Raw genomic sequence first — 25,287 nt, 5'->3', positions numbered from 1 at the left:
ATTAATTTTTTATTGTGAAACTAATATTAAACACCATTTTTTATTGAGAAATAATTATATTTAAAATTACAGTCCAACAATGATCGGATGAATTTTTTGGGATGACGACTGAACCAACTTTAATATGCCCCTGTTTGGCCTTCATTAAATTAAATTTTATTTTTTTCTCTTCTATTTTCTATCACACAATCTTCCATAAATATATTACATGTAAATCGATTTTTTTTTTCAACCACCAATTATCTAAAAAAATAAAATAAATACTATTTCACTCATTAAAATTTGAAATAATGGATGCCAAGATTCCATCAATTCAACAGTCTCTTGACTATTAAATTCGTTTATAAATAGAATTATAAATGAATATTAATTTATCTAAAATCACTTCAATGTGCTGCAAAAATTTATTAACAGTTGGAACTTATTCATCATTATTGAAGTAGTTGGTTTTACTTCTCATAAACTGTTATAAAGTGACTTTGATCATTGATGTTTTGAGGGTATTTTATTTATAATAGGACTAATATTTAATAGAGATAAAGTCATTTACACCATTTTATAATGGTCTAAATAAAAGCCTCATGTAATTTTATTAAAATAGATTACAACCGTAAAGAAAATGCATTAAATGGCAAAACATAATTTTTCATAAAAATAAAATTCATTGCATATGTCTAATTTGTAAATAATGGAAAAACTCATTAAGGATATCCCCTATTCACCTCTGTCGTTGTTATATATCCATCTCACTTTATATCTACCCCTACTAAAATTTAGAAAATTAATATTTTTATCCTCATCACATTCAATATTGTCCTTATTAAAATTCATTCATTTCAACACTTATTCTCTGAATCCTTTTATATCTATCAGCACCATATTTATATATCTATACATCCATATCATTTTTATATATTTATTTCACCATTTCTATATATCTACCACATCATAATTCCTTTATAATCCTTTCATATTTTCAATCATTGTCATATATGAACTGTCAATTTTTATTTATTTTTACTTATTTTGATAATCCTAGCTGATTAGCCACCATTGTTTTGAATCAAAGAAAATCAAGAAAAAAATCCTTGCAAAAATTAAGTTGTTGTTTTGATAATCCTAGCAGAAAAATAGTTATCAATGTGATTTTCAATTCAAGAAAAGGGACATAATCCCAACAAAAAACTCAAATAATTCGGAATAAAATTTCTTAGTGATACTATTTGAATTCAAATAGCACTTTATCAAATAATCAAAACATAAATCAAGACTCCTTTACGTATTAAAATTCATCAAATCCACAATAAAAGGTGATCATCACTTTTTAGAATTTTTCTTCATATATTGCTATATCGGTACATATTCACTGTAGTGTTGTTTCTTCCACCGTTGTTTTGGCTTTTAAATGAAGAGGATATTCTATAAATATTAGGGTTTTTATAAATAGCTAAATCCTTTTCCTGCATCCCGGGGGGTTAGGCTGGTTATAGGGAAGAATTAGAACCCCTGACATCGTAATTAGTAGTTACATTATTTAATCTTTCGAGCTACATGCCTCACTCTGTCGCCACTAGGTAAAATAATCTTTCTAGTTACACAAGCAAATTGATAATTTTGCTATTTCAATCATGATTACAGACTCCAGAGAAAAAAAATTTAGGCTGATTGTGGGGAGGTACTCTAATCCTTTGAGCTACATGCCCCATCCTTCTTTCACTAGATTTATTTTCAAAAATACCCTATAAAACATTTCATCTCTCCAGCCATTTCAATATTTATTAAAGTGAATTCATAACTGTAGTCCTCATGTACACCAGATAAAAACTCTACAGTCTCCCCCATATATTATATATTTTCCTTCGCAATGTGAAGTGTAAAGATGACTGAAAACTGAAGCGTGAAGTAGAAGTCTCTCTACGGTTTCTTTCTTTTTAACCACAGACAACGAACACTCATCTTTTTTTCTTTATCATTTACTTCCCTCTGCACACCACCTCACCCCCCTACTCCCACCCCACAAGGGTAAAGAAAAGAAAAACCCACAAAACAATGTATTGAAGAGGGAAAGAAAGAGAGAGCTTCAAAGAATCATCAATGGAGTTCGAGTTTGACCTTGAAAATCCATTACCGAATTCAGATACTATTTTTGTCATTGAGACTGATCACATGCCTGCAAAATCTTTCCTTGAGGAAACAGATTTACGTGTTTCGGTTCGAAACGAAACCATTTCTTTGGTGTTACATTTTTCTCGAAATTTTGATCCATTTTTATCTTATCTTGCCATTAATTACTTGGATCGGTTCCTTTCTACTCAATTTATACTGGTACAATTCCTTACATATATTCGTGCTATAAATGTTATAGCCATCTAATTGTTTCTCTTATCGCTTGTAAAAATGTAACGAATTCTTGGTTTTGCAGGATGGGAAGCCGTGGATCTTGAGACTTTTGGCTATTTCTTGCGTTTCATTAGCACTGAAGATGAGAAAAACAGAGTTTTCTGTTACTAAAATCCAAGTAATTCTATGTTTTTTTTGCAGGTCGAATCAAAAAAATTTTAAGATTTTTTTATTGATTATAATTTATAAATGTGTAAATTTTTTGGGCAGAATGGTGGAGGTATTATTTTTGATTCACACACCATAGAGCGAATGGAGTTGTTGATCCTTGGTGCTCTAAAATGGCGAATGCGCTCGATCAGTCCTTTTTCTTTTATCCATTTCTTTATCTCATTGTTCAAATTTGAGGACCAAGCATCAAGTCAAGCATTGAAAGACAGAGCCACTGAGATTATAATGAAAGCTCAAAATGGTGAGTCCGTGAAAGAGTCGAGTTGACAGTACAATTGACAAGATTTTAGCTTATATTTCTTACTGTCGTTACTGTATTTCAGATATCAAGCTCCTCGAGTTCAAGCCATCAATAATTTCGGCATCGGCTTTATTATCTGCAGCTCATGAATTGTTTCCTTTACAATTTGCTAGCTTCAGAAATGCAATCTGCAGCTGTTCATATGTAAATAAGGCAATGCCATTTCCCTTTCGAAGTTTTCATTTCGGTTTCTCTCTAAATTAAGTTACTGACCCTCATCGATTTACTTCTTTTTCGTCATTCCTTGGACAGAATAATTTGTTGAATTGTTACAATTTGATGCAAGAAATAGCAATGGATGGCTATGAATCAGTACTAGACATGGGGTCAAGCTCATGCACGCCGGTTAATGTGCTCGACTTGCATTGCTCAAGCGCCTCAAGTTGGACAGTGGTTGATGATAAAAAACAATGAATTGTCTGACGAAGAGAAAAGAGAGAGACACATGTATATCATTGCATCAGTCGAGATTGAGAGCGACAATCTCTACATCGAGGGGCTAAAATAAATAGAGGGCTCTGATATGTTACATAGAGATGTGACTTTCTCCGTGGAAAGCATTTTGGAACATAAAACATTAAGGGGTATCATGAGCCGTTCAATTCAATATTTTGTTATCTAGTTTCACTGTGAAAGTTTGGCTAAGCTTAATATATTTACTTATAACTAAGGGGGTGTTTGAAAGTAATTTTTCATCCTAAAAAATTGATTTTTTGATCAGTATTTCACTATTTCAACCGTAATTTTTGACTTTTTCTCTCACATGTGACCTCCACTTTTCTCTTAACGGTAAAAAAATCAATTCTTAAAATCCCTACCGAACAGGGCCTACTTTGATCATTTATTATTATGATTTAGTTACAAAGTGGATTTGACTAGAACTTATTGGTGCATATAAATATTGTCTACGAGTGAGGTGTTTTCAAAATGCTCTATATGAGAGCAAGGCGTAAAAAAGGGGCATGATTTAACTCCTCTTTTGACAGCTTAATGCGGGTTTAAATGTCAAAAAGCGTGCGCCTTTTTTATTTTTCCAATTTTTTTGAAACAGTTTATTGAACCTAATGACTAATGTGGGTCGAGGTACGAAATTAGTGTGGACGATTTCTTGGGCCCATTTACCTCAAATTTTCAAGTATCTAATTGTTGAAAACTTGGAAAATTATTTAGTTGTAGAAATTGGGTTGAACAAAACTCTCGAATTGGATCCAAACCAAACGAGTGGTTCGATTCCATTCTTTTTAAGTTAAATATTCAAATGCGTATCAGAATCGAGAACCGATAGATTTGGTTTTGTTCTCGATTCTAAAAGAAAACTCGAAGAAAAAAAAATCGAACTCCCAAATTTTTTGTACTAAATAAATCAAATTATTTGAAAATTTTCTAAATAATTTTGCCAACTAACTAATTGAACCCAAAAATATATTTTTCTTGTTTCATTTGCCAACTAATTTATTGAGCCCAAAATATCATTTTTCTATTTTCAGTTCGAGCTCAACTTTATATTTCAAATTTCAAATAATCAAAATTGAGAGACCTAACCTTTTCTCAATGATTCTGTTATTTCTTAAATAATCAAAGTTGATTGACTACATTTTCCATCTTACTCTTTTTCTATTATATTTATTGAATTTCCTACACTTTGATTAATATAATTTGTATACATTGGTTAATGGATCTTATTAGATAATTTGTTATTTGTCTATTTTTAAATTGAACTATGTCTGGCAAGAGTTAATATAGTGTTGAGGATGTGTTTTTATCCATTAAATTTTGGTTACAACAATTTCTCTTAATCTGTCAACTGCCAAGGTGTTAACTAGTCAAGATGAGTATGTGCTTCGAATGCTTGAGATACCTCGGGCTCCTACTGGAACAAACTAGATTCGGGTGTTTTCATGGAAAAAACCACTTCATAATGCTTGAGATATGTGCCAACTAGCCAAGAGGAGTATGTGCTTTGAATGCTTATGATACCTTGAGTACCAGCTAGAGCAAAGCAGATTTAGGTGATTTCGTCGAAAAACCCACTTTATAATCGAGTGAAACTTAATCCCCATTTGGCTCCCATTCTCTTTTTCATTCTTTTTCCTCTTATTTCCAACCACACAATCTTCTGTAAAATAATATTACACACAAATAAAAAATTTCTCATTCCTTTTCAACCACATATTTTTCAAAAAACACTATTTCAACCATTAAAATTTGGAAAGAATGGGGCCAAACGGGGGCTTAATGTGGATGATGGTAGTCTTGGGACTCCTGGATAAATTGGTGATGGAGGGTGATTAGGAACGAAAGAAGTGAGTTGATCCATACTTGGACTTGGGGGACTATTGTTGCGTGTTGTCATACTTGGCCAATCCACCTGGGCCAATGGCCCACTCAGGCCGAACCACGTGGCACTCCAGCCGAGGTGGCATATATTGCCGAGGTGGGCAATGGCCGAAGCCCTTCAAGCCGACGTCCACTAGTCGAGGCGCCTTTTTACCAAGGCCTGTGAACGTACCCAAGGTCCACATGCCAAGGCCCATGACCCGAAGCCATGATGCTAAAGCTATTTGAAGATAGCTGAAGCCCTCAAGCGGAAGTATTATGTGAAATGGCCGAAGCCCCGAAGCTGATGCAGGAGCCTCCGAACCACAAGGGAGTGTCCTCCATGATCACTTCTCCCAAGAGATCGTCTGCATAAAGATCTTATTCGAATGATTGATGGAACGTTTGTCATAAGCATAAAGGTCAAGTCTTGTCACTAGTATGTGGACTCTGCACAAGCAATAAATGCGCTGTAAGCATCAAGTCAAACATCATGCCTGATAAGATGTTTAAATCAAAGAGATGAGGCCACGTGCCACCTCATCCAAGGGCTCCCATTTCACATGTACCACTATAAATACTTTCCTTGTATAATATCAAAAGGTTAATGCAAGAATCAATACAAAGAACTACACTTTACTCAACTCTCTCTCGTTTACTTGCAATACACAAATCGAGTTTATACACGTTTACATATACATTTACGAACACTGGTTGGTAATTATTGTACAATCGGATCACGAACAACCCGCCGAATTCCGAACGTCACCGTCCCGCGTCGTTGGGCTACTCCCACGCCCTTTGAACCGTTCGTTTTAGACCGTCCACGTGTCTTAACGTGTTGGACATTCACCCACGTGTGCGCGGGTAGGATCGGCATCTATTGGCAACATTTTTTGGAGTCAACAGATTGGCGCCATCTGTGGAAAACCATACCATAACCACGAGCAACCTTGTGCTAAAAGCTTACTGAAAAAACATTTGGGCAACCCCCCTTGAAAAAGGATTTTTTCTTGAAAAAGAACAGGAGGAAGCCCCATTACTTAGCAAAATCTGAAGTCTGACAAAAGAAAATGAGCTCTAATGAAGATACTCCCCTTACGAGGGTAAGAGAAAGCACAAACATGCCTTCTCAGCCCGCTGCCCCAGCAGTTCGGCAGAGACTCCACTACCACCAAAGAAGAGGTGGGATGCGTGCGACGGCATGACTATCAAGAGAAATGGCCACCATGGCAGCCAACATGAGGGATATTACTAGCCAAAACTTGGTTATGAGGGAGCTTATGGTCCAAATGCAGGGCCAGGGAGGCTTCCCCACTCCTCCATACGCCCCCCAAGGGCACTACCAGTAAGAGGATGAAGTTCGAAGTCATAGAGCTGCCTCGCCAGACTATGGTCGAGGTGGAAGCCCATTTGAAAGGGAAGTGGAAGTTGATGTTTCTTCCAACTACGCTTCTGGCGGACCCATCGAGGTCCAAATGAGCCATGATAATTTCCCACCTTCGTATGAGCAAGATCCAAGACATAGGAGGGCAGGAAGTGTTTTTGACAGAATCAGCCCCGCTAAACCGAGGCTCAGGCAACAACAGGTTCAACAGCCTTGGACAAGGCCAGCTCCTCCACCTCCAATGCCCCAGCAGCCGGAAAGAAGGCATGAAAATGCCCCCCGTGTTGCTCCGCCTAGAAATAGGCAGTAGAGGAGGGAAAAAGAGGCTAGGGACCGCCCCGGAATCTCTCACCAACAACCAAGGTATGAGGCTGATGAGTACGACTCTGATGAATAGCAGAGGTCCTGCGACTTGGACGATGATGATGAGAATCTACCATTCTCAAGGGAACTAAGGAATGCCCAGGTCCCACGCCACTATGTTATGCCAAAAATACCAAAGTATGACGGAAGAGGCGACCCGAAGAAGCACATGAATGCTTATAAAACTCACATAAGCCTAAGGGGCGCCACCCCAGCCGCGAAGTGCAGAGCCTTCCATTTAACACTTAGTGGAGCGGCTGAAATTTGGTATAGCAGATTGCCACTTGGGAGCATTAGAAGCTGGCCTAAGTTCAAGACAACATTCTTGAAGAGGTTCGCGGTGAGCAAAAAAGGAGAGGCCCCCATCCAACGTCTCCAAGACATGAGACAAGCACATGGAGAGTCTCTAAAGAGCTTCTTATCACGCTTTACCGATGAGATGACGTACTGCATACAAGTCACTGATCGAGAGGCACTATTTGCATTGAGGAGAGATCTGAACATGAATACCCTATTCTGGAGGGACGTGCAGAATCAAGACCCCACCACCTATGACGCCCTACTCGAAATGATGAGAAGGGAGATCATCAATGAAGAATTGATTGAGCATAGGAACAGGGCAAGTAGATGCCTCCCACCTCCTCAAAGACAGTGCGGTGGAGGCCCGACCTCCCACCTGATGGGCTACCAAATAAACCAGGCCGAAAATGAGAACTTTGGCCAAGCACTTGCCACCACCACTTTGAATGCGGTTCCTATCTTGGCATATGAAGATGTCAACCTGATTACTGACCCCCATCAGATGAAGGCCCAGAAGGGACCTTGTCGGGGGAGAGGCCGAGGCCGAGGTTCAGGACCTAGAAATAGGTCAAATCTGAACCCCCCAGGATACTGTGTGCACCACAGGTCCTACGGGCATGACACAGCGGATTGCAGAGACTATGCACACCGTTCTCGGTAGGAACCCGCTAGAGACAGACATGATTCACCCCAGGCGAATAGGCCCCCGCCCAGGCATGACAATCGACGTGGGCATGAGGAGGCCGCTCCCCGTCAAAGGAATGTATCCCCACGATGAAGGGAGCATGATGCGGAGAGGCTCAAGATGAGGCCCCTATCCACGAGGTGGATACCATATTTGAAGGCTAGACACCCCCCTTTGACAAGCTACATTGTGGATAGTAGCTCCCGAAGAAATCAAGTTCCACCCATTGTCTTTACCCAGGAAGACACCAAAGGAGTTCATTACCCCCATTGCGATGCACTTGTGGTAAGGGCTGTCATAGCCCGGAATGGGCTCAAACGAATGTCAGTTGACAACGGTAGCTCCGTCAACATTCCATTCGGATCCACTTTTGACAAGATGATATTGGATCATCAGTTGACGCCTACCACCACTCCATTGTACGGATTTATCGGAGATAGCATCACTCCGAGGGGAAAGATAACACTTACAGTGGAGATGGGAGAATCCCACAAACAACGATGAACTTCATGGAGTTCCTCATTGTCAACAGCCGGTTGGCTTACCATAGAGTGTTGGGCAGACCAGCCCTAAAGGAATTGGGAGCTGTCACCTCCATCCACCACCTATGCATGAAATTCTCAATAGAAAATGGGGTGGCAACGGTGAGAGGCGACCAAAGAGGCTCGAGAGAGTGCTATCTAAGCTTCATCAAGAAGGTAGAACCCCGGGACGTCCATGTAATCATAGCTGATGTGGTCATGGCTGATGTCCTAGGTGATGCTCCCACCGAACAAGAAGATGTTGATATGATCGACGCACCACCTAATCCGGAGGTGTTGGTCATTGATGAGATTGACCCCCGCATAATGGAATACGAGCCTCAAGCATCCCCAGTAGAGGAACTTGAGAGCTTCTCGGTAGACCCCCGAGACCCATCAAAGGTGCTGGAGGTAGGCAAATGCCTATCCAACATTCTGAAGGAAAAGATTAAGGATTTCCTAGGCAGGAACCTTGATGTCTTTGCTTGGAGGCATGAGGACATGGTAGACATAGACCCCGAGGTCAGCTGTCACCACCTGAAAATCGATCCTAAGGTTGCCCCGCACAGACAAAAAAAGAGAGCCCTCAATCCTGAGAGGTACGAGGCCCTGAAGGAAGAGGTTCAAAAGCTCATCCAAAATGGCTTCATCAGGGAGGCAACCTACCCGAAGTGGGTCTCCAATCCGATTTTAGTTAAGAAACACAATGGCAAATGGAGGGTGTGCATCGAATTTACCAACCTCAATGGAGCTTGCCCGAAAGACAGCTTCCACTCCCTAGGATCGACCAATTGTTAGATTCCATGGTTGGGCACGAGTTGTTGAGCTTTATGGATGCATACTCTGGCTACAACCAAATCCCCATGCACCCGGCCATGAAGAGCACACCTCTTTCATCACGGACCGAGGCCTCTATTGTTATAGAATGATGCCCTTCGGGTTGAAAAATGCCGGAGCGACCTAACAAAGACTTGTAAACAAGATGTTTATGGACCTCATTGGCAAAACAATGGAGTTCTATGTGGATGACATGCTAGTAAAAAGTTTGGAGGCTAAGGACCACATAACGCACCTCAACAGCACTTTCCAAATCCTAGGTATAGGATGAGGCTCAACCCCCTCAAGTGCGCCTTTGGGGTACATGGTCAACCAACGAGGAATTGAGGCCAACTCCGAGAAGATTGAGGCTTTATGCAAGATGAGGTCCCCCCAAAAGCCAAAGGAGGTGCAAAATCTTACCAGGCGAGTGGTCGCATTTAGCCGCTTTGTCTCCAAAGCTACGGACAAATGCCTCCCATTTTTTAAAGTGCTGAAGGCTGGGAAGAAAATCCAGTGGACTGAGGAATGTGAAGAGGCCTTCCAATGCCTGAAAAGGTACCTGGGGCAGGCCCCCCTCCTCTCCAAATCGAAGTCCGGTGATATCCTACAACTATATTTGGCCGTCTCCAATGAGGCCATCAGCTCGGTTCTGATACGGGAAGAAGGGTCCACCCAACTCCCCGTATACTACACAAGTAAAGCGCTCCTATCGCCAGAAACCCGTTACCCCGATATGGAGAAGCTCACTTTGGCCTTGATCACGGCCTCTAGGAAATTGAGACCCTACTTCCAAGCTCACACCATCCATATCCTGACGAACTTTTCCCTGAGGCAGGTACTCCAAAAGCCCAATGCCTCAGGAAGGTTATTGAAATGGGCCGTGGAACTAAGTGAATTTGACCTTGTGTTCAAGGCTAGGGCAGCCATTAAAGGGCAAGCCTTGGCTGACTTTGTGGCTGAATTCGCCAACCTACCCGAGGTGGATGAAATCATGGAACCCGCCGAGCCCCCCACGTGGAATCTCTTCATCGATGGGTCAGCTGGAGATGTTAGTTTAGGTGTCGAGGTTGTCCTCATCAGCCCCGAAGGTCACAAACTCACCTCGGCGGTGAGGTTCAGATTCAAAGCTACCAATAATGCAGCAAAATATGAGGCACTTCTTGCGGGCCTCAGGCTGGCCACAAAAATGTAAGTAAAGAGGTTACTCATCAGTAGTGACTCCCAGCTGGTTGTTAGCTAAGTCAATGGTAACTTCTCAGTCAAAGACAAAACGATGGCCTCCTAGCTGAAAATGGTGATGAACCTCATCCCATCCTTCGAAAAGTTTGAGTTGATCCAGATCCCTCACATCGAAAATGCGCATGCGGATGCACTCTCGAAACTGGCTAGTAGCAAGGACTCAGAGCTACTCATAGTAGTACCTATTAAGCACCTCCTCCCGTCTTCGACCGAGGCCACTATTGTAATGTAGGTCGCCGGAACTCTCACCTGGATGCAGCCAATCATAGCATACCTCAAAGACCAGGTACTGCCCACTAACAAGAATGAGGCTTACAAGCTAAGGAGGAGGTCAGCCTACTTCCTCTTCATTGATGACATTCTCTACAAGAGGAGCTTCTCCTTTCCATTCTTACGGTGCGTCGGAGGAGAAGAGGCTACCTATATATTAAGAGAAGTCCACGAGGGCGTGTGCGGCAACCACTCCGGAGATCTATCTCTGGCACAAAAAATATTGAGGCAGGGGTACTACTGGCCTACCCTAAAGCGGGACGCCCTCGAGTTTGTACGAAAATGCAATAAATGTCAGCGCTTCTCTCCTGTGCAAAGACAACCATCGCAGGATTTGACTTCCGTCTCCTGCCCCTGGCCTTTCTCAAAATGGGGTGTGAACCTCATAGGTCCCTTACCTAAAGGTAGAGGAGGTGTAAGTTTTGCAATTATGGCCATTGATTACTTCATAAAATGAGTCGAAGCTGAACCACTGGCAAAAATCACTAAAGCCAACACCTCCAAGTTCTTATGGAAAAATATTATTTGTCGGTTCGGAATTCCCTACTCAATTGCCTTAGACAATGGCAGACAGTTTGACAACAAGAAGGTTAGAGAATTATGCAAAGAGCTCGGCATAAAGAAGCACTCCTCCACACCTCACCACCCACAAGCAATTGGCCAAGTTAAGGCCGTGAACAAGACAATCAAGCACGTCCTGAAAAGGAAGCTTGATGTATCAAAAGGGGCCTGGGTTGATGAGCTGCCCCAAGTCCTTTAGGCGATCCGAACCACCACCAGGACAACGCCCTTCCTCATGACATATGGAACTGAGGCGATGAGCCCCGTGGAGGTCGGACTTCCATCTCCAAGACATCTGCACTTCAGCGAGATAACCAACGATGAGCTTTGGAGGTGCGACCTGGACTTCATCGAAGAAAGAAGAGATGACTCCCAATTGAAGCTCAGCACATATCAGAGAAAGATGACAAGGTACTTCAACTCGAAAGTTAAGAAGAGGTCATTCCGAATCAGCGACCTTGTACTCAGGAGGGTCTTCCTGTCCTCAAAAGAACCTGGTTCTGGTTCCCTAGGCCCGAACTGGGAAGGTCCATATAAAATCAGAGAAGAGGTTCGACCTGGGACTTACTGGATTGAAGACATGAACGGCAAGGTACAACCCCGTCCATGGAACATTGAACACCTCAGAATTTATTACCAATAAATGTACTATCTTGCTGGATGACCTTTCCCAGCCTTTGTAACATTTCTATGGTTCAATAAAATTCAGTGATTAAATTAACGTGTTGTACTACCTCGACACCTTGGAGGAGAGGCTCACGTCCCACCTCTGGGCCACCTCGCTTGAACTCGGAGGCGCTAGCACATGCCTCCCTTTGGCCAAGTTGAACGTCAAGGGGAGAAGCCTCAACATGGCTGCACCGTCCACCATGTCTGGGATGTATCGTCACCTCATAGGATAGGCTCGCGTTCGACCTCTGGGCCACCTCGCTTGAACTCTGAGGCGCTAGGACATGCCTCCCTTTGGCCAGGTTTAACGCCAAGGGGAGAAGCCTCAACATGGCTGCACCATCCATCATGTCTGGGATGCGTCGTCACCTCGAAGGAGAGGCTCGCGTCCCACCTCTGGGCTACCTCACTTGAACTCCGAGACGCTAGCACCTGCCTCCCTTTGGCCAGGCTGAACGCCAAGGGGAGAAGCCTCAACATGGCTGCATTATCCACCATGTCTGGGATGCGTCGTCACCTCGGAGGAGAGGCTCGCGTCCCACCTCTGGGCCATCTTGCTTGAATTCTGAGGCGCTAGCACATGCCTCCCTTTGGCCAGGCTGAACGCCAAGGGAAAAAGCCTCAACATGGCTGTACCATCCACCATGTTTGGGATGAGTCGTCACCTCGGAGGAGAAGCTCGTGTCCCACCTCTGGGCCACCTCGCTTGAACTCCGAGGCACTAGCACATGCCTCCTTTTGGCTAGGCTAAACGCCAAGGGAAGAAGCCTCAACATGGTTGCACCATCCACCATGTCTGGGGTGCATCGTCACCTCGAAGGAGAGGCTCGCGTCCGAACTCTGGGCTATCTCGCTTGAACTCCGAGGCACTAGCACATGCCTCCCTTTTGCCAGGCTGAATGACAATGGGAGAAGCCATCTCACGTGCATTTCGAGGCCCATACAGTTATGCTTAAATAAAGTTCATTTGCTTAAGTCCGAGGCTCATACAGTTGTTCATTTGCTTAAGTCTGAGGCTCATACAGTTATTATACTTAAGTAAAGTTCATTTGCTTAAGTCCAAGGCTCATACAGTCGTTCAATCTAGTTGTTTAAAGTGATTGAAGTTAAGGTACCAAGTTAAAGTTATTTAGTTAGTGCTTCTGTCAACTTTAAGTTCATTTGCTTAACAAGGCGCATACACTTGGATAAAGAAACGACAATGAAACAACAATGAATCAAAAAGGCATCATATTGATCTTCAATAAAGATTACAAAGGTGGGCCTCAGGCCATTACATTCAAAAGACTGAAAAAAAAGTAATCTAAGCCTGGGTAGATGGCGGAGGTGCCTCAGCACTTAGGGCTTCGACAGCTTGAGCATCGGCATTTGTCTTCTCCGTCTCAGCTGCTTCATCACCCTGCACCTCCTCAGCAGGGGTCTGAAGTACCTCGTCCATGAATTCAGACCTAAGTTGAGTCAGATCCAAATTGGGATACAGTTCCTCTGCCCGCTCCATCGCCTCAGCGTAGGCAAAGTTTCTCCAGTAAGCATTGAAGCTCTTATACTCCTCTGTATTATGGAAGTTGGCGACGTAACCCTGCATCACCTCCTCCCTCGCCTGTTGGGCCTCCTCTCTGGCGTGGGAGGCATCATCCACATACCACTTGATTTGGCCCTCCAAGAACTGGTAAGCCTCTTGGGATGACGCCAAGGAGGCATTTGCCTTCTCCAGGGCCTCGGTGGTCACTTTCTGGTACTCATTAGAGACCTCCACCTTCTTTGTCAGGGAGGCCACCTCGTACTGTGACTCATACACTTCCTTTTTCAAGGCCTCAATCTGAGCCAAGGCAGACTCAAGTTTGGCCAATTCTTCAACTTTCTGGGCCCTGGCTTCTTCCGTCTCGGCCTTAGCTGCCTTCAGCTCCTCTGCGAGGGAGGTAGTCTTCTCCTCCAAAGACTGGGTCCTTGTCTGAAAATCACTCAGGGCCTCCCTGTATTCAAGTGCGAGGCCAAAGGTTCTGACGATTTGGCTCACCAAAGCCCTCGTCAGGTCGGTGGCATTGCAGGAGGAGGCATGCAGCTGCCACTTGTCCATCCAGAATCGGTAAAAGCTTTCTGTGGTGCTTCGGACCTCCTGGGGAAGAGCCTCCACCAAGGCTGGGGCCAAGGTCTCCTCCTTTCCAGCTAGAAAGCTTGGAGACTTTCCCTTCTCTCGAACAGACTTCTGTTTTGCTACCTCCTCCTCAGCAGCCTCAGCAGCTCTCCTCGCAGCCTCCTCAACCTCGGCCTTTCTAACCATCTCTATTTTGATGGCTTTGGAGGTGGATGCGAACAGCTTCGACTCGCCTGTTGATTTAACCTCGTGGGACACTGAGGTCCCAAATTTCCCTGACGAGCTGGTGATGTGCACCAGCTTCCTTCTCTTCGCCTCCTCAGGAACTTTTTCCTTACCCCGAGGCTCCTTAGTCTTCTCCTACCTCTGGGGAGTTCCCTCTTTCGAAGCCCTAGGGGTGTTTTCCTTGGACAGACATTCCACCCTACCTCGGACCTCCTTGGCCCCACTGGACGTTGGCTTCAGGGGTCTCGCCTTGACAGTAGATGTGGCCTTCAGAATAAAAGCCATGTTCGGAGCTGGGTATTCCCTCCTCTTGAATTTATCTGCATAGCACAGGTCAGCACATCAGTATCAAAACAAAAGAACAAGAAAATTTACAACTGTGGGAGCTTCGTACCTTTGGAAGCCATCAGTCCAAAATCCAGGAAGTAGCGACTCCTGTCGATCAGGTGGTTAAAGTGGCGGAGCTTCAGAGGCCTCTTGTAGATGTCCTCTATCACCTCGAACTCTTCCCTGCTGAGCTCGAACCTCGTACTACTATCTGCAATGGAAGCCCCAACAGTTAGAAAAGTTCAAGTATTCAATTCAAAAGTACAAGTAGGGGTTGGGAGACTCACGAGCTTCGTAGTACTGGATCGGCACTGTGCAAGAAAGGGCCTTGTCCTCCTCCACTACCTGCCACTTTCCTAGCTCCCAGAACCAAGACTCCTTCCACCCCTTGATGGAGGAAGGCAGTTCCACCACAAAGGGTGCGTGAGCCCCCCAAGGTGTAAGGTAATACCACCCCCTGGACTCCTTCCCTATGACCCGGGGCTGGAAAAGGGTCATGAATACATGGAGAGGCATGTCCTCCCCAAGTGACACCTCCTTCCACAGGAAGTACGAGCTGACCAGTTGGCTCCACTCATTTGGTAGAACCTGGGTCGATGACAACATGAAATTCTTCAACACTGCCCTAAAGAAGGGGTGCAGAGGAAGACGCATACCTGCCTTAAACAAGTATTCACTGACTGCCACACAACCGGGCCTTGGATAGCAAGCTCGCCCATTCGGCTCGGGAACTAACATTTCTATAGTATGGGGGATACTGTATCTCTCCCTAATCTCCCCCAACCTCTTCCACGTCATACTTGAAGGCACCCTAGACGCCCCTCACTCTTCGGTATAATCTACTAGCTCCTCATTCATGGCGTACCTATCAGCCTCGGCATCCCCCCTCTGACTGACCCCATAATCAAACGACGCTACAATCACTAGCTCCCTACCCGAGGTGGACTCCATTTCACAATATTAACATAACAAAAAGGGCTTTTCTGTGAATAATACCTAAGGAAAGAACTACACGAACGGAGATATGCCGAAAAATCAAAGAAGAGGCAGCCTCGACGCTGGAAAGTTCAAGATTTTGAGAGAGAATCAGATTGCAAGTGTTCAAAAATCCTAAAAAATAGAATTTTCTCACCTTTTATAGAGGTCCAGGACGAACCCCAGCCGTCCGATCGAATCGCAGTCAATCTGAGCTCTCATTGTAGATCAAATTCGAGGCGTTGAATTCAAACGATTTTTCAAACCTACGCCTCAGATTCAAGCATGCCTCCCACACGCCCCATCCAACACGTCTGCTTCTAGAAGCTCCAGCTGTCATCATAATTGTGTTTTTAATTCGATGGTAGCAGGCGCCATGGAAGTCGTAAAGATTCAACCACTTTTCCTCGAAAACAAGCACAAAACATCAAATCATTGGCACAGCTATCGAGGCACAATCATTACCATTAAACCTCGGCTTCTTCTTCAAGATTCAGCCAACAAGTCAAGTTCGATTTCCCAATCACCTCGGCTTCAACTTCAACATTCAGCCATCAAGCCTCGCAGGTACGGTTTCTCAACCACCTCGACTTTAACTTCAACATTCAGCCAACAAGCCTCGTAGGTTCAGTTTCTCAACCACCTCGGCTTCAACTTCAACATTCAGCCAACAAGTCAGGTTCGGTTTTCCAACCACCTCAGCTTCTTCTTCAACATTCAGCCATCAAGCCTCGTAGGTTTGGTTTCCCAACCACCTCGACTTCAACTTCAACATTCAGCCAACAAGCCTCGTAGGTTTGGTTTCTCAACCACCTCGGCTTCAGCTTCAACATTTAGCCAACAAGTCTCGCAGGTTCGGTTTCTCAACCACCTCGACTTCTTCTTCAACATTCAGCCATTAAGTCTCGCAGGTTTGGTTTCCCAACCACCTCGGCTTCTTCTTCAACATTCAGCCATTAAGTCAACTTCAACATTCAGCCAACAAGCCTCGTAGGTTCGGTTTCTCAACCACCTCGGCTTCAGCTTCAACATCCAGCCAACAAGTCTCGCAGGTTCGGCTTCCCAACCACCTCGGCTTCAACTTGAACATTCAGCCAACAAGTCAGGTTCGATTTTACAACCACCTCAGTTTCATCTTCAACATCAACACAGCCTCGGTCTCTTCATCGTTCACCACGGTAACACATTTCTAATTCTAACTCTGATATAAATATCTACACTTGTGGGGTTCAAAAATTCTTTTAATTTTTACTTCATTAAAGTCCACGCATTACATGAATGACCATACTTGGACTTGGGGGACTATTGTTGCGTGTTGTCATACTTGGCCAATCCACCTGGGCCAATGGCCCACTCAGGCTGAACCACGTGGCACTCCAGCCGAGGTGGGCAATGGCCGAAGCCCTTCAAGCCAAAGTCCACTAGCCGAGGTACCTTTTTACCGAGGTCTGTGAACGTACCCGAGGTCCACATGCCGAGGCCCATGACCCGAAGCCATGATGCTAAAGCTATTTGAAGATAGTTGAAGCCCTCAAGCGGAAGTATTGTGTGAAATGGCCGAAGCCCCGAAGCTGATGCAGGAGCCTCCGAACCACAAGGGAGTGTCCTCTATGTTCACTTCTCCCAAGAGATCGTCTGCATAAAGATTTTATTCGAATGATTGATGGAACGTTTGTCATAAGCATAAAGGTCAAGTCTCGTCACTAGTATTGGGGCTCTGCACAAACAATAAATGCGCTGCAAGCTAGCAAGTCAAACCTCATGCCTGATAAGATGTTTAAATCAAAGAGATGAGGCCACGTGCCACCTCATCCAAGGGCTCCCATTTCACATGTACCACTATAAATACTTCCCTTGTGTAACATCAAAAGGCTAATGCAAGAATCAATACAAAGAACTACACTTTACTCAACTCTCTCTCGTTTACTTGCAATACACAAATCGAATTTATACACATTTACATATACATTTACGAACATCGGTTGGTAATTATTGTACAATCGGATCACGAACAACCCGTCGGATTCCGAACGTCATCGTCCCGCGTCGTTGAGCTACTCCCACGCCCTTTGAACCGTTCGTTTTAGACCGTTCACGTGTCTTAGCGTGTTAGACATTCGCCCACATGTGTGCGGGTGGGATCGGCATCTGTTGGCAACATTTTTTGGGGTCAACAGATATTATCCTCAAAATGTTCTTTGTGGTATTTATGGGACTTTTGAGATGATCTTTTGGATTTTTTATAGTAATTTGATTACTGAGTGACAAATCAATGGAGAGACGGAAATAAAGTGGTAAATTGTTTAGTTGGGTTGGGAGCTAAGGGCCCGTTGAAACATTTTAATAATTGGACAATTTTGCCAAGGCTTCTCGAGGTTTATCTTGTCTAGATAAGAAGGGGATGACTTACTTGAGGAAGTTAATTATGCAGGTTGAAGTTTGGGTAATGATGACGCCGGGTAGGATAGCGATTATCCTGCAAGCAAGCTACAACAGATAATTCACAAGAGAATACGAAAGTAAACGCCTTAGAACATAGAGAAATTCTCTGAAATTAATTTAATTTTATTATCAATGCAGAATGACGAAAATTAACCCACAAGCCGGGTTAAATAGCTGTAAAAATACGAAATTATCAAAAAATTACCAAAAATGGCAAAATCCTAATGATCATACCAAAATAAAATATTCAATAAAAGAAATAAGTTGCCAAAATTTTGGCTCAATCCGGATTCTCTAATGTCTAGAAAAAAGGAAACGAAATATTACCATAAATAATAAAAAATAACTAAAAATTAAATTTCAGAAAGGAAAACAGCGAATTTTGGTCTCGAAATTGACGTCCACTGAACCACGACATGTGCGTTGAAGAGAGCTTTTCGGATTGGGGTCATAATAGCGATTCTGACAACCGTAGTCAAAGTTATAGTCAAATTACCAAAAACGCATCAAAATTGCTCCCAATTAAAGAAAGATTGCATTTATTTTCCATCTTTGCACCGATCCGCCATCTCATGGTATCTCAGTGCCATCAACGAGCTATCTGATAAATCAACATCACTCGACTCGGATCCTCTTGCATCAGTCATCTCAGGTTGGAAAGAACTCGCCTTCGAGTTTGCATTAGCTTCATCAGACTCCACAAAACAGGACTTAGATGTTTCACATTGAAGATATCTGAAGTCTTCAAATGGCTAGAAAGACGCAACCTGTAAGCATTATCATTGATATTTTGGAGCACTTCACACGGTCCAATCTTTCACTCCTTAAGCTTATTATACTCCCTAGCTGAAAAATGATTACGTGATAATACTGCCCAAACAAAGTCACCAACATCAAAGAGCACCTGACGACGTTGAATATCTGCTCGGAGCCATGTACTTGAAATTACTCTCCTGAATGGACAACTTCATCTGTTCATGGATACCCCGAAGATGTTCTGCCATCTCATCAGCCTTATGATTGAAACACCCCACCGTGGGATAGGAGCTAAGTCAAGTACTACAAATGGTTTACGACCATAGACAACCTCAAATGGGCTCCATCATGTGGTTTTGTTCTTTGATCGGTTATAGGCAAATTCTGCCTGAGGTAATGCCAAATCCCACTATTTCGGTTTAGTCTCTGCCAAACTTCTCAAAAGATTTCCCAAACTCCAATTTACCACCTTTGTCTGACCATCTGTTTGGGGGTGGTAGGTACTACTAAAATTCAACTTTGTTTCCAGTTTCTCCCACAAGCTTCTCCAGAAATGACTCATGAACTTGGTGTCACGACTAGGAGTGATTGATTGAGGAACACCATATAAATGCACAATTTCCCTGAAATAAAGATGAGCAATCTGAATAGCATCCATCGTCTTCATATAAGCCACAAAATAAGCCATCTTTGAAAAACCCGTCAACCACAACAAGAATGGAATCCATCGCCCGTTGTGTACGGGGTAAGCCTAATATAAAATTCATGCTCACATCAGACCAAGGAGCCTCAGGTACAGGTAATAGCATATACAGTCCAGCATTATTAAGAGCTCTTTTGGACTTCTGACATATATAAAACCGTTCCACATAATTCACCACGTCACTGTTCAATTTAGGCCAATAATAATCAGAAGAGACCAATGACAATGTCTTATCTCGCCTAAGATGTCCCTCGTTATGAAGTTCACTAAGTCTGGAATGCACAACTGCAACCCACGAAACAAATAACCATTATGCAAAACAAAATCATTGCGATGATTATTAGTTACCTCCTGAATTATCTTACCGAAGGAAGGATCTGCAGCATACATATCAGGAAATGCTTCAAATTCGACAACTCTGGTGCTCATGGTGGTGGGGAGTATTGTGCAACGGCTCAATGTGTCTGCTACTCGATCTAAACTCTCTGCTTAATGTCTTAGTGTAAATGTAAACTCCTGCAAGTACGCCACCCACTTCGCATGTCACCTACTCAGCTTGTGCTGACCATTGATGTACTTCAAGGCCTCATGATCAGTAACAAGGATGAACACCCTTTGTACCAGGTAATGACGTCAATGCTTCAAAGTCTGAACTATGGCATAGAACTCCAGATCATAGGTGAAATAATTTTTCTTCGATCTTGATAGCTTCTTACTAAAAAAGGCTACTAGAGGCACCTCTTGACTCAGGACAGCACCAATGCCAACTCCAGACACATCACAGTTTATCTCGAATACCTTCTCAAAATTTAGAAGTGCCAAAACTGGGCCTCTGTCATCTTCTACTTAACCAATTGAAAGCTGGCCTCTACTTCCTCAGTCTACTGAAAATCACGCCCTTTAAGGCACTTTGTGACAGGAGCAATTAGAGTTCTGAAATTTTTGATGAACCAACGGTAGAAGGATGCCAATCCATGGAAACTTCTGACATCGTGCAAACTTTTTGGCTTGGGCCAATTCAAGACTGTCTCAATTTTGGATTGATCTATATGAACACCATCAGTAGACACAACAAAACCCAAAAAATTTATAGAAGTTATGAAGAAAGAACACTTATTCTTGTTGATGAATAAGTGCTACGTCCTCATTACATCAAAAATTGCACGAAGATGATCAAAATGTGACTCCCACGTCGGACTATAAATAAGTATGTCGTCAAAGTATACTACCACAAACTTCCCCATGAAAGGTCGTAAAACCTAATACATAAACCTCATAAAAGTGTTGGGCGTGTTGGATAGTTCAAAGGGCAAGATCATCCACTTGTACAATCCATGCTGCATCTTAAACGCCATCTTCCACTCATCTCCAGGCTTGATTCTGATTTGATGGTATCTGCTTTTAAGGTCAATTTTTGAAAAGACCTTAGAACCGGCCAATTGATCTAACATGTCATCCAGACGAGAAATTGGAAACCTGTACTTCACTGTAATCCTGTTAGTTGCTCTGCTATTAACACACATCCACCACGATCCATCCTTTTTCGGTACTAGTAAAGCAGGAACTACACATGAACTCATACTCTCACGAATGTATCCCCTCTCCAATAATTTTACAACCTGTTGCTGCAACTCTTCAGTTTCCTTGGGACTGAGACGATATGCTGGTCGGTCTGGCAGACTCGACCCCAGAATAAGGTCGATCTAATGTTGAATATCTCTCATAGGTGGTAACCCCGGAGGAATATCCTCTGGCATCAAGTCAGAAAACTCCATTAGCAGCTGCTACACTTTTGCTGGTAAATTCGAATCCTCCTTTTCTTTAGAGCATATATCACTTCTTCATTCTCAACCTCTACTAAGAATCTGGACATAAAAAGTAGGTTGTTATTATTAATTACCGGGACATGGGTGGTTTCTTCCCTGCGAGGTGCCAAAACAATTTTATTCTCTTTGATGCTAAGGGAATAAGTATCTTTCCTTCCATCATGAATAACCCTGTGATCATACTACCAAAGTCGTCTCAACAATACATGACACACATCCATAGATACCATATCACACCAAGCATTATCAAAATATTTTTTTCCAATCGAAAAAGAAACTAGACACCGTTTCTCTACTGTTATCTCACCGCTTTTATTCAAACACGATAATTTGTATGACTTGAGATGGCGATTTGTCTTTAGCTGCAGTTTCTGGATAGTCACTTCAGATACTACATTCTCACAACTGCTACTATCAATGATTAACTTGTAGACTTTATTGGCAATTGTACAGGTTGGGTGGAAAACATTGGTCCTCAACCAATTGTCTTCTGAATCACCCTCGGGAGTCAACAAACTCTTGCGAACGACTAGAGTCTCCTGGCCATCTTCATACAACACATCCTTATCTTCACCTTCATCATATACAAGCTCGCCAACCTTCTCGATATCCTCTATCATATCCTCTTTAATTAGAAGATTTTTATTTTTCTGACCAACTGACTTCATGCAATCAGTCGCCCTATGTCCATGTTCACCACATCTGAAATACTTAATGCCTGAGTTAGGATTGTCCGCGGGGGCTGATAGGTAGGACGAGATGCTTGAGGTCGAATTGGCTGACTAATTTCACTTCTGACCACTGGCTTTCTATTTTGCTACTTTTCCACGGCTAGTGCACATTGGTATGCTTCAGACACTGTCCACAATGAATGAAGGCTTAAAACATCCTGTAAAGACTGCCTTAATCCTCCTACATATCGTGCAACCTTCTGTTCTTTCATTTCAGATAAATTGTTTCAGGCTACTAATTGATAGAACTCCTCCGTATAATAATCAACAGATCTCATACCTTGCCTCAGTGAATGAAGCGGTTAAAATAAAGTTTGAGCGTATCCGAAAGGAAGAAAGTGCCCTTTCATCTTCATCTTCATCTTCTTCCAATCAGTGATCTTAGACTTGCCTTGCCGCTCTTGCGATCTCCTCGATTGTTCCCACCATGTAGAAGCTCTTCCCTTAAGTTTGGTGGCGACCAATTTTACCTTGACACGATCTGAAACCTCCTTATACTAAAAAATTCGCTCCACTTCATTCATCCAATCAATAAAGCCTTCAGCTTGTAACGTACCGGAGAACTCGGGTAGATCCGCTTTGAAGCCAAGATCCACATGGCGATCTTCCCGTCCACGATGATCCCAGATTCGAGCACAATTATGATACGGGTTTTTGAAATTGGTATCGAAATCGTGACCCTCCACATCATGATTACTGAACTCCTATTCCGCCAGACGCTGGGTTAACTCCACAACTTATCTCTGTAAATTCTCAATCGTCACATCCTGAACATTGCGATCACGGTGTGGGACTTTCTCAATCGGAACCTGCCCTCGACGACCACGACCACGTCTACCAACCATTGTAACTGATGAAAATTCACCTCAGGAAGATGCTGATGCTCTGATACCAACTGAAGCTAGGCAAGATAGTGAGCAAGCTAGCTTCAACAAACGATTCACAAGAGAATATGAAAGTAAACGCCTTAGAACACAAAGAAATTCTCTGAAATTAACTTAATTTTGTTATCAATGCAGAATGACAAAAATTAACCCACAAGCCGGGTTAAATAGCTACAAAAATACGAAATTATTGAAAAATTACCAAAAATGACAAAATCCTAACGATCACACCAAAATAAAATATGAAATAAAAGAAGTTGCTAAAAATTTGGCTCAATCCGGATTCTCTAACGTCTAGAAAAAAGAAAACGAAATATTACCATAAATAGTAAAAAATAACTAAAAATTGAATTTCGAAAAGGAAAACAACGAATTTTGGGCTCGAAATTGATGCCCATCGAACCACAACGTGCACGCTGAAGAGAGTTTTTCGGATTAGGTTCATAATAGCGATTCTGACAACTGTAGCCAAAGTTATGGTCAAATTACCAAAAAGGCGCCAAAATTGCCCCAATTAAGGAAAGATTGCATTTATTTTTCATCTTTGCGTCGATCCGCCATCTCATGGTATCTCAGTGCCATCAACGAGCTATCTGATAGATCAGCATCACTCGACTCGGATCCTCCTGCATCAAATGATTTCTTCTGAGATCTTACTTCTTATTTAGATTGTCTTTTTAAGACTGTAACTTTGGTTTTCCTTCTCTATAAGCGAGGGTTTTAATAACGTTTGGAAGTGCCATCCTCCACTTAAAAAAAAAAAAAAAAAAAAAAGGTATTGTATGAGCTAAAATTGAACATGTCACTATTTAGATTAATGTAGTGTTGTTATCAATGTTAAAAAAATTAATTATGGTACAATAGAATTAAATCAAATGAAACCGAACCGGTTGGTTACATAATTAAATTTAGACCTAATGGTTTTGCTTACTAAATATTCCAAACTTTTTGTTGGTGCGATTCTCTTTACAATCGAATTAAACCGGACTATGTCAAATTATTATGTAATATTATAAGTAAAAATTACATTCACACTCACACATAATTCAACTTTTTAATAGTAACAATGATATCGTAAAATTAAATTAATCTAAGTAATCATCCCAATTTCCACCGATTTCACTTTCAAACCCTAAATAATTTTTACCTCTTTTTGCCTTCTCTGTCATCTCTTCTCTCCTCTCTCTTTGTCGTCGGACCAACCATTGCAATGTTTCTCACCATAGAGCACTGCGCTCTACGATACTCATTGTTGTGGGTGGATTAATGAAGTGGCCAATGCTATATGAAAGGATTGTGGGTGATGGAGATGGTTGTGGATTAATGTGTTGAGATGGTGATTATCAGCGACAAGAGTTGTGTTTGTGAGATAGTGATTTGTTTGTAATGGCAATTTTGGGTGGTTTTAGCAAGATGTGGGCATCAATCGTCAATGAGACCATAGTGGTGCTGGCGATGATGATGAGGTGGTAGTAGTATTAGCGGCAGTGGTGGGGTTGTGACCAATTATTTGGATGATTGTGACTAATAAAATGCTTAATTGTGACTAATAAATAATATGTAATCGATAAAATATATTAATTTGTGATCAATAAGTAATGTGACCTTAAAAAATATGATATTCTGATTAAATTTGTAATATTGACTTGCATTTTGTTAAGTTTTGATTAATTAATTTGATAATTTGTGATGTGATCAATTAATTTAACAAACTGTGATACAATAATAATATGTGACTTATTAATTTGATAATTTGTGATTGAGAAAAAAGTTGTGGCATATAAAATTTGTGATTTGCAATCGAAAGATAATATATGACCAATTAATATTATAATTTATGACATATAAATAAATTGTAAGCTATAAAATTTATGATTCATCACCATGACGCTTTGTGATTGTGACAATACGTAATCGTGATCATAAACTATATAATACTATGATCTTAGTATATCAATTAATAAAATATTTTTAATTATCTATTTAATTAATAAAATTTAATTATGACCTAATTTTTGAAATTTTAAAATAAATTTATTGATTTTGAAATTGTATCTTTCAAACATTTTAAATATGTATTGTTCCCATATTATAATGTTTATAGTTATAGCTGTTTCATACGTATTATTTTATTTATTTACTCATTCTTAGAAAATTATAGTAATATTAAAAAAATCCTTTTACATTTAGACACATATGAGACTTTGCCTTACTATCTTGTTGCAACTTATTTATTTATTTATTTAAACACTAATTTCTGGTGCACGAGATCTTGTGTTGCTAGCGCATTTTAGAGAGAGAGAGAGAGAGAGAGAGAGAGG

The 25,287-nt window shown here is 42.0% G+C and overlaps 1 protein-coding gene across 2 annotated transcripts; it reads left to right on the top strand.

Moving 5' to 3' along the window:
• Positions 1–1,868: 1,868 nt before the first annotated feature.
• On the top strand, positions 1,869–3,552 carry LOC111372156 (putative cyclin-D6-1). Of its 2 annotated transcripts, none has more exons than XM_022994352.1 (5): positions 1,869–2,211; positions 2,423–2,518; positions 2,611–2,812; positions 2,895–3,025; positions 3,125–3,552. In XM_022994352.1, the coding sequence occupies exons 1-5, from the start codon at positions 2,095–2,097 to the stop codon at positions 3,284–3,286; spliced, it is 708 nt and encodes a 235-aa protein (XP_022850120.1). In that variant the 5' UTR covers positions 1,869–2,094; the 3' UTR covers positions 3,287–3,552. The 2 variants fall into 2 exon arrangements, with proteins under 2 accessions (XP_022850120.1, XP_022850118.1); XM_022994350.1 differs by having other exon boundaries at positions 1,869–2,325.
• Positions 3,553–25,287: the final 21,735 nt, after the last annotated feature.

The sequence above is a fragment of the Olea europaea genome, chromosome 23 (genome assembly GCF_002742605.1).
Source record: "Olea europaea var. sylvestris chromosome 23, O_europaea_v1, whole genome shotgun sequence".
Classification (NCBI taxonomy): domain Eukaryota; kingdom Viridiplantae; phylum Streptophyta; class Magnoliopsida; order Lamiales; family Oleaceae; genus Olea; species Olea europaea.
The sequence above is the reverse complement of the archived record's forward strand: the minus strand, read 5'-3'. Positions and strand labels throughout refer to the sequence as shown.

Bases quoted from the DNA above. Each gene is read 5' to 3' on its own strand.
- LOC111372156 (XM_022994350.1), top strand. From the start codon at position 2,095: ATGGAGTTCGAGTTTGACCTTGAAAATCCATTACCGAATTCAGATACT. The intron at 2,813-2,894 runs GTGAGTCCGTGA...ACTGTATTTCAG, and splicing joins TATAATGAAAGCTCAAAATG to ATATCAAGCTCCTCGAGTTC. The intron at 3,026-3,124 runs GCAATGCCATTT...TTCCTTGGACAG, and splicing joins GCTGTTCATATGTAAATAAG to AATAATTTGTTGAATTGTTA.